Source organism: Globicephala melas, chromosome 7 (assembly GCF_963455315.2).
Source record: "Globicephala melas chromosome 7, mGloMel1.2, whole genome shotgun sequence".
In the NCBI taxonomy this organism is placed as follows: domain Eukaryota; kingdom Metazoa; phylum Chordata; class Mammalia; order Artiodactyla; family Delphinidae; genus Globicephala; species Globicephala melas.
The window spans coordinates 66,429,616-66,439,959 of NC_083320.1; the positions used below are offsets into that span (position 1 = coordinate 66,429,616).

The 10,344-nt window shown below is 34.1% G+C and overlaps 1 protein-coding gene across 6 annotated transcripts in view; it reads left to right on the plus strand.

The window, feature by feature from the left end:
• Positions 1-10,138, plus strand: part of SCN3A (sodium voltage-gated channel alpha subunit 3) — a 112,855-nt gene extending 102,717 nt beyond the window's left edge. For 5 of the 6 annotated variants that reach the window (XM_060302340.1, XM_060302343.1, XM_060302344.1 and 2 more), the window contains 6 exons: positions 1,063-1,335; positions 2,255-2,308; positions 3,137-3,274; positions 4,388-4,492; positions 5,844-6,114; positions 6,632-10,138. In XM_060302340.1, the coding sequence (XP_060158323.1) occupies positions 1,063-1,335; positions 2,255-2,308; positions 3,137-3,274; positions 4,388-4,492; positions 5,844-6,114; positions 6,632-7,827 (2,037 nt within the window). In that variant the 3' untranslated portion in view covers positions 7,828-10,138. The remainder of the gene's footprint in view (positions 1-1,062; positions 1,336-2,254; positions 2,309-3,136; positions 3,275-4,387; positions 4,493-5,843; positions 6,115-6,631) is intronic. The other variant, XM_030852565.2, reaches the window with a different exon arrangement.
• Positions 10,139-10,344: the final 206 nt, after the last annotated feature.

Below are 10,344 nucleotides of genomic sequence, written 5' to 3' on the forward strand. Positions count from 1 at the left end.
AATATGGTAAAAGGCATGCATTTATTTGATGATAAGAGAACTTGTGGGAGGTCATTTTACACACATTTTAGAGCCAAGACAACCTGGTTTCAGTATAATATATATGACAATTTCTAAATGAAATAAGATTCAAGTAGCATAAGAAATTTTTACAATTTTGGATTTCAGGTTTTGATATTAATTCTTTGGTGTTGATTTCTAAAATAATGTTTCAGTATTTTAAAATAAAACAATCGTTTCATTTAATATAAGTGCCTAACAAAATAGTCCCAGTATGAGCTAGATTAATTAGATAAGAAAAGATACAAATCACTAGAGATTTGAAAATACACATTAATCTCTTCTGAATTTAGAGGAAAGATGACTGAATTTCTCCTTCATGAAATAGGTTGGCCTGGGTTGGTGAAGTAACATGTGCCCTGAAGTGAACATTTAAGAGATTTGGATCAATAATAATGGGAATACATTCAGTAATTTATGTCCAGAGATAAATTCCATCTCATTTCCTAATTTAATATACTTTTTTAAAATTAGGAATTATCAATATGGGGAAAAAGGACCTTGTAAATTCCTTATACCATTCTTCAACTTCATCAAAAGTTAACTTGATCTGGTGATACAGATTTAAGGCATTATTAATACTTTATTTGTAATGGGTTTGTTTAACCATGTTTTCAATCAATCATTCATGAACACACCTGAAAGTTAACATGTATTGTTGAATGATGATTATTTCTTGTTGGTATTTAATACATCTTTTTTTTTTCTTTTTTTCCCCAGCATACAAACATTTTCTGACTCCATCTTACTATATCAGGTTTTTGTTTATTTCTTTTCACACTTTGGCATATTTTGCTTTCTTTAAATCCTTTAGCTCTTTAGTGTGTCACTGTTTGTTTTCCCCTACCGAATATGTCCTAGAAAATATCAGAAGAAACAAACTTGTCCACCTAGATTTTTATTTAACTCGTTTCACACCCATTTTATATTGAATAAATAATGGAAGAAATGGTTTCCATTTTAACAATTTGTAAGCTGCCTTATCCTTATCTCCTCTTCTAGGTGGTTGTGAATGCTCTTGTTGGAGCAATTCCCTCTATCATGAACGTGCTGTTGGTTTGTCTCATCTTCTGGCTGATCTTTAGCATCATGGGTGTGAATTTGTTTGCTGGCAAGTTCTACCACTGTGTAAACACGACAACTGGTAACATGTTTGAAGTTAGTGAAGTTAACAATTTGAGTGATTGTCAGGCTCTTGGCAAGAAAGCTCGGTGGAAAAATGTGAAAGTAAACTTTGATAATGTTGGCGCTGGCTATCTCGCATTGCTTCAAGTGGTAAGTGCCTACTGTATGAGTTTTGAATACGTTTTCAAAATGTTTCAAGTAAAATCATTTCTCTGATGTTCTTTGAGTGATTAATATCTGATAGCACGAAAGTAGTTGATGATAACACCTGTACTATTAGCGTGACTTGACTAAAGAAGATGTTTTGCAGTGATTTTAAAATGTATTTTCCCCAGTGTTCAGTTAATATGTTTTAATGTGATTTTATATTTCTGCTTCCTGTCTTTTCTTACTCTATTATTGAGTGTTATTGTGCTATTACCATTTTTAATTTTCTGTAGCAATAAATGCCAAAGAAGCAATTATATGTATTAAAATAATAACGTATCTATTGTAGTGATTAATTAAATGTATAGATTATTAATCTATGTATTAATCTAAGTATTAATTAATTAACACACAGATACAGATAATGTACAGATTAATGTACAGATAACTGTACCAAGATCTAAGGAGTATAGTTCTACTATGTGTGGAAATGCAAATCTTATGGAGTAGATTTCAAAATGTGTAATATTTAATTATTTTGACTTAACTGACAGTATATTAACTAATCAAGAATTTAATGAAAACAGTTGAGTGTTTAAAGGCACAAGAGGTTTGAATCATAGAGCTTACCTTTTGAAAGGGATTCGAGACTGAGATGAGAGTTTCACCTAGTTACATGTTAGTGTAGAAAAAAACAAAATACCTTCCAAGACAAACAAAGAAAAAGAGTTCCAGTTTCGAAATAAAATCGTGTTCTATTTCAATTTCATTTCTTCATTCAATCCATTTCAATCTCTTTGTAGAATATTTCATAATATTGTACAAAAAGTTATATTTAATAACACTATCATATTTTCATATGGTAAAATGCGTATTCTTGGATTAGGTTTTTATGCAGAATTCAAATATATGTTGTTTACAGGCCACATTTAAAGGCTGGATGGATATTATGTATGCAGCTGTTGATTCACGAGATGTAAGTTTCACTCAGATACTATTTATAGCTACTAGATTTTTCCATAGTGATAATTTAACTGAAAGGCCCAGAATTTGATATTAGAAGCAATCAGAACATTTATAACTGCATATAGAAATTCTCTTTTTAAGCCAATTCACTTCAATATAAATGATATTTTGGTTAACATATGTCTATTATAGATCTAATATGAAAGGATATCTAACTGCATGGATTAGAAGAATCAGATTGGTCCAGTAAATGAGACTCTTAAGATTGGGAAAGCTGCTCAGTGGGCAAGTAATTTGTCTCTCCCTACCCCTGGAGAGTATGATAAACCAGAGTCTGTGAAGCAGCTTCCAAAAATATCATGATAAAAGCAAGCAAGTTTCAGGGAAACTCAATTTAGAAAATAGGAATAAAAATAGTTCCTCAGAACATATCTGTTTATGCTGAATTTTCCTCTTAGAATTTGATGTTCTGTTATTAAAGCCTTATCTCCAAGAGCTAGCATTTACAAACCCAAGGAGAAAATATTGCAAAAAAAATTATAGTAAGACTAATAACAGGTTCAAAATGTTTGCCTTGTTTATACCACTGCTACTTACTCTAAAGAATAGGTACAGGTAAGCCACAATGGGAAAACAGATTTAAGAACAATCGTAAAATTACAAATTTTCATTATATTAGGTCATACTAACTTGAGAAAAGAATTGCTTTTGCAGAACAGTATCTCAAGTCAAGGCAAAAATAACTCTATAATAAGCAACAACACTCACCAAATTTTTAATTTACCTCAAGTATTTATTGTGTTTTTAAATATTATTTAATATTTTCAATATTATTTAGGTTAAACTTCAGCCTGTATATGAAGAAAATCTGTATATGTACTTATACTTTGTCATCTTTATCATCTTTGGGTCATTCTTCACTCTGAATCTATTCATTGGTGTCATCATAGATAACTTCAACCAACAGAAAAAGAAGATAAGTATTCCTCAGCTCTCACCTTTCTCCATTCTGAGGTTCTGTCTGTTTTACATCCAAATAACCAGGACACTCATAATCATGACGGAGTTAGATCTATTTTAAATTGTCTTCCATTCACTATGTGGTCAGTTCAGCTGCAGAGGAGCCCAGCCTCTAACTGGTGGCTCCTCTCCAGATTCATCCTCTGCAGATCTGCTGTAGTGTCTTTCTGACTCAAAAATATGACCACTGCTTCAAAACATCCAGTGGGCCTCAATGCTTTACCCTTGCTTACAAAGCCTTTCAGGAATTATCTCCACCCAGTCTTCCTGCTTCATCTTCTTCCACACCACACTTTCTATATGCACTTCCCTACTCCTCAGGTACCCACCATTAACACTATCACTTGCTACATACACAGCTACATGGATTTTCTGCCCTTTTCTGAACAAGGCATGCTCTTCTCCCTCCATGACTTTACATAGGATATTTTCTCTTCCTAAAGTGCTTTGCCTAGCAAACCCTTAATCATCCTTTAAGGTCTAGCTTAAGAGTACTCCCCTATATAAAGCCTGTTTCTGAATCTCGGAACAGATTCAGAAACAGATTATTGTTATCTCTGCAGTACTGGGTTGTTTTTGTTTGTTTGCATATAGACACTGTGTCTTATAGATCTATGTAGTTCTGATACTGGGTGCACTGTCTAAGACACAGGAAGTGCTCAAAAAGTGTTGAATAAAGAAGTAAAATTGTCAACACTGAAATGACTAAGATTTTTTTTCTTTCATGAAAATATATTTGAGACTCCTGAGCCTCCTTCTAAATGTAATATAATCAAATTAGAATCCTGATTCTAATCAGAGTTTTATGTGATTATCAGAGTTTTATGTGATTATGGGTTTTACATAATGTTAAGGTACTCAGAGTTTTATGTGATTATGGGTTTTACATAATGTTAAGGTACTCAGAATTTCACATAAAAGGGAAAAGCAGGATAAATCTATATGAAGCAGGATAATATCCATTTAAAAACTGAAAAAAAAGCATTAAAGGAGAGACTCAGAAATACTTTTGTAAAAGTACTGTTGTAATACAGGTTGGATTGTAACCAGTTTTATACTATGTCTTTACTTTGGAGGTCAAGACATATTTATGACAGAGGAACAAAAAAAATATTACAATGCAATGAAGAAACTTGGGTCCAAGAAACCTCAGAAACCCATACCTCGGCCTGCAGTAAGAATTACTCATCTTCTTTAACATTCCAAAGCCCTATTTCCATATGATGAAATTGGGCAGTGCTCTGGATCAGAACATATTAGGTGATATCATCAATATATAATATGACCTAATTGTGAAGTACATACTGTGTAACACAATTTGCAACTACTACACTGTAAGAATTACTAAGTTCTTAAAAATGAGGCAATGTTCTTTAGTTTGTCAGTTGAAAACCTCCAAGTCAGGGTTCCCAATAACTGCTTCCAAAGCAAGGTTCATGCTCCTGCTGCCACCTACTGCTGCCAACAACACACCTGGTTCCAGCTCCTCTGATCTTGTTACATGGCACCCTCTTATCCTTTTAAGTAGATGGAGTTTTCCAGACTTCCCATTCTACACCCATGGGCTCCCTCTATGCTATTTGTTCTCTCCATTGTTATGACTAGAAAATATTTTTACCGTTTTTAGAAAGGAAAAGGGTATCATCAAAATAGTTTGTTTCAGCAAATACACCCACACACAAAAGATTTATTCAGAATGCATACTCTGTAGAGCTTCATTATAGTGGAAAGTCATAAAGATGGTGGACTATGTTCACAGAGCTGTATTCTAAATCACCTATCCTCTTAGATGGGTAAGGAATAAGGAACTGAGACCCAAAGAAGGTATATACTGTACGTAAAGTCACAAAGCCTGTAATCGCCAGAACTGGGACTTGACAAGGTCTCATGAATCCTATAAATGACTCCACTTTGCATTATTTTTAAGAGTAGTTGGAGTAGGTGCAGGAGGGGGGTGGGGGGGGAGGGGAAGCAGGGCAGAGGGATGATGTAAGGGAGGGCACAAAAAAGGGCATATACCTACTTTACTGAATGTCATTTAAATATTATAGTTAGAAGAGGCAGAATTAAATAGAAAACAACTGACATATTTTGAGGGACGGACAGACAGAAATAAGCTATAATTCAAAATCCCTAAAGCATTGATAAATGAATTGGCATATTCATCCATCTAAAAGTCTGTCTATATTAACCTACTTTGTAAATCTTCATTATTAGTTGTCATTATTTTTTGTAAAAATTATCAGTTATTAAAATCAAGCAAAGCCCATGCACATTATCAACCAGTTGCCACCAATTTATGTTTTATTCAGCTTTGTCTTCCCATGGGACCTAAATAAAACAATTATATTTTGTTTTTGTCATATGACATTCTTCATTTATTGCTCTTTTTTTAACAAATTTGTTTGCGGTAATGTGAGAAGGGTGCACATCCCATGGGCCATACGTAAAGGACTTCATCTGCAATTTTATGGATCAATATTTATGAAATATGCATATTAACCTTCTCCTTCCTCTCCTTCTAGAACAAATACCAAGGAATGGTCTTTGATTTTGTAACCAGACAAGTTTTTGATATCAGCATCATGATCCTTATCTGCCTCAATATGGTCACCATGATGGTAGAAACTGATGACCAGAGCAAATATATGACTCTAGTCTTGTCCCGGATCAACCTTGTGTTCATTATCCTGTTCACTGGAGAATTTGTGCTGAAACTTATCTCCCTCAGATACTACTACTTCACCATAGGCTGGAACATCTTTGATTTTGTGGTGGTGATTCTCTCCATTGTAGGTAAGAATGGTTTATTTACAGAGAAGTGCAGTTGTTGGAAAAGTCCCCAAAGCCTATCACCTCTGTAACATGGAAATTAGATCTGAGAATCATAATGTGTATAACTCTAAAGTTCAACACTCTTGTTCATTTTCCACTAACTGAAGAATTTAACTATTCAAAAAAAGAAAACAATATATTTGAAGATTTCAGAAATAGTCTTTGTTTGCTGTTGGCACATTTCATATGCGAGGATAACTATTCATAGTAATTGGGTGTATATAATCTTAAAATGCCATACCACTATGTGAGATTATTTAACTTATGGGATTTTGCAAGAGTCCATATTGGTTTATGACATTATAGAATTATTAAATAAAACTCTATAATCTTTCACTGGTAATATTAGGAAGTGGATCCAAACAGTAAAGGTTTATACACATAACAAATTTGTTGTTTTCATTAACCTTGCAAAGAAAAAGCATTCATATAAGCATAAGATACTCACTGTTTAGCTGTTTTCTGTATTGTTCCATAGGTATGTTTCTGGCTGAGCTGATAGAGAAATATTTTGTGTCCCCTACCCTGTTCCGAGTGATCCGTCTTGCCAGGATTGGCCGAATCCTGCGTCTGATCAAAGGGGCCAAGGGGATTCGCACGCTGCTCTTTGCTTTGATGATGTCCCTTCCTGCGTTGTTTAACATCGGCCTCCTGCTCTTCCTAGTCATGTTCATCTACGCCATCTTTGGGATGTCCAACTTCGCCTATGTTAAAAAGGAAGCTGGAATTGATGACATGTTCAATTTTGAAACTTTTGGCAACAGCATGATCTGCCTGTTCCAGATTACCACCTCTGGTGGCTGGGATGGATTGCTAGCACCTATTCTCAACAGTGCACCGCCTGACTGTGACCCTGACACAATTCACCCTGGCAGCTCAGTTAAGGGAGATTGTGGGAACCCATCTGTGGGGATTTTCTTTTTTGTCAGTTACATCATCATATCATTTCTGGTCGTGGTGAACATGTACATTGCTGTCATCCTGGAGAACTTCAGTGTTGCTACTGAAGAAAGTGCAGAGCCCCTGAGTGAGGACGACTTTGAGATGTTCTATGAGGTTTGGGAGAAGTTTGATCCTGATGCCACCCAGTTCATAGAGTTCTCTAAGCTCTCTGATTTTGCAGCTGCCCTGGATCCTCCTCTTCTCATAGCAAAACCAAACAAAGTCCAGCTCATTGCCATGGATCTGCCCATGGTCAATGGGGACAGGATCCACTGCCTCGACATTTTATTTGCCTTTACAAAGCGTGTTTTGGGTGAAAGTGGAGAGATGGATGCCCTTCGAATACAAATGGAAGATCGGTTCATGGCATCGAACCCCTCCAAAGTCTCCTATGAGCCCATTACAACCACTCTGAAACGCAAACAAGAGGAGGTATCTGCTGCTATCATTCAGCGTAATTTCAGATGTTATCTTTTAAGGCAAAGGTTAAAGACGGTATTAAGTGAGTATAACAAAGAGGCAATCAAAGGGAGGATTGATTTACCTATAAAAGACGATATGATTATTGACAAATTAAATGGGAACTCCACCCCAGAAAAAACAGATGGAAGTTCCTCTACCACCTCTCCTCCTTCCTATGATAGTGTAACAAAGCCAGACAAAGAAAAGTTTGGAAAAGACAGACCAGAAAAAGAAAGCAAAGGGAAAGAGGTGAGGGAAAATCAAAAGTAAAAAGAGACAAAGAATTATCTTTGTGATCAATTGTTTACAGCCTAAGAAGGTAAAGTTTATGTGTCAACTGGACTCCCAGAGGAGGTCTATGCCAAACTGTTTTAACAAATACTCATGGTCAGTGCCTATAACAAGACAGTGACCTCTCCATCACTATAACTCTGTGAGTCAGGGTATCAACACTGACAAGAGGTTGCTGTTTTCATTACCAGCTGACACTGCTGAGGAGAAACTCAATGGCTACCTAGACTGTAGGGATAGTTGTGCAAAGTGATCATTGTAACTACACCAAACACTTTTAGTACAGTACTTGCATCCACTCTATTTTTAACTTCCATATCTGCAATATTTTTACAAAATTTGTTCTAGTGGATTTCCCTAGTCACTACTTCATAGTTTATTCATAATACTATGTCACTATTTTTGCAAATGAAATTTAAGTTGAGAAAAAAGTATATAAGAGCCCTGTGTTCCTACTCCACAAGTTTCTCGAATAATCAGACAAAGGGTTTTGTCCAAGAGATGAAGTTCTTGCTCAAAACCAGAAAGAAAAAATCTAATAACAATTTCAGGTACTTCCGTTTTCTAGACGGCTTTAATTTTGAAAGTGTTTTAGTCTATGTTTGTTTATATCTAAACAGTTACGTGCCTGTAAAGTCTCCTCTAATTTTTAAAGGATTATTTTTATGCAAAGTATTCTGTTTCAGCAAGTGCAAATTTTATTCTAAGTTCCAGAGCACTATATTTAATTTTGGTTAAATGCTTTCCAAAATAAGTAATCTAATAAATCTGTTCTAGAAAAGTATATCTAAAGTATCGCTTTAGAATAGTTGTTCCACCTTCTGATTCAGTGTTGCTTTGCCATCTTCTGCTCTCAGCAAAGCTGACATTTTATGTCAACTAAACACACCCTCTTTTATGTAAATAGTTATTTTATCCTGTGGGGCATGTTTGGGAATATATATATATATATATTTATGTGTGTATATATATATATATATCTCCTGATAAACAACTTCTATTAAATCAAGTATGTACCACAGTGTATGTGTCTTTTACGAGCTTCCAACGGGGTTGTATCCTGCACCATTCATTAAACATAAATAGTTTGAAGACTACCACTAATGCATGTTAATTACCTATGCTGCTCTATTTTACTCAATCCATTCTTCACAAGTCTTGGTTAGAAGTCGTCACATGTTGGTAGTAGAGTGATTTAACCAGCTCTATGTCTAGTACATCAAGCAGAATAGCTTGCAGTTATTTAAAAGCACCTTTCCTTTTGCATTTTTAATTCAACTTGTGTCATATGGTGTCTCTCTAGATTTCAAGGAAACACACTGCATACTGCCTACTGTCAAAACCTATACTTCATATTTTGCTAAAATATGTCTAAAACTTGTTTAAATATAAATAATGTAAAAATATAATCAATTTTATTTGTTGCATTTTGTACATAAGAAAATTATTTTCAGGTTGATGACATGCCAATTTATTTTACTTTATGCTTTTTCTTTTTATTTTTAATCACAACGCCAAACTTTTAAATCCATAAGAATTTTCAATGGATAATTTCTTAAAATAAAAGTTAAACAATGTGTTTTGTGGATTTCTTTGTTATAATATATTTTCTACCATTCCAGTAGGAGAACATTGGTCAAAAATTGAAACCTAGATCATTTTCTACCAACTATGGTTGCCTCAATATAACCCTTTATCCATGGAAGGTTTTTTTTTACTCAACTTTTGTAGTATTTGCTTATGCAGACTAGTCTTATTTTTTTAATTCCTATTGCACTAAAGCTATCAGAGATATAACTTGGGCTCTGACCCTTTTAGCCATGAACATAGTGGCTAAGCTGTGCAATTACCTAACATGATATAAATTTTTGTTTTTTGCACAAACCAAAAGATTAATGTTAATTCCTTTTACACAACTATTTACTTGTAGTGTATTGATGAACTGCATGCAGGGAATTGCTATTACTAAAACGAATGGTGAGCTATGTCATTATTGAGCCAAACGAATAAATATTTCATTTTTTATTGTATTTAATTTCCTGGCTTCTGGGTTTTTTTTTATTGTTGGAAGTTTAAAACATATATAATTAATGAAACCTGTACTTGATCTGACATTTGTATACATAAAAGTTCCCATGAATTTTATAACAACCTACTGCATGATCCACCAAGCAGTACTATAGAATAAAGTCTATTAAAAGCAGTTTTTGTGAACTTTTCTGTGTGCAAAAGATGAAGCTCACATATTCCAACTTTCAAGTTCAACAACAATAATAGTAGCCATCTATAATGGTTATCCATTTCAATTAACTCCCTTGGCTGTAAACATTTTGACCTCAACTCCTCTCAATGTAATTATTGTAATCTCCAAATTTCTTGGCACTCAATAAATGTTATATTACATAGTTTGTTACTTAAATCCATTTTATGAACTCCTATTTACACATAAAATATTAATGATGCAGTGATTGAAAATTTATATTAACATTTTTTTCA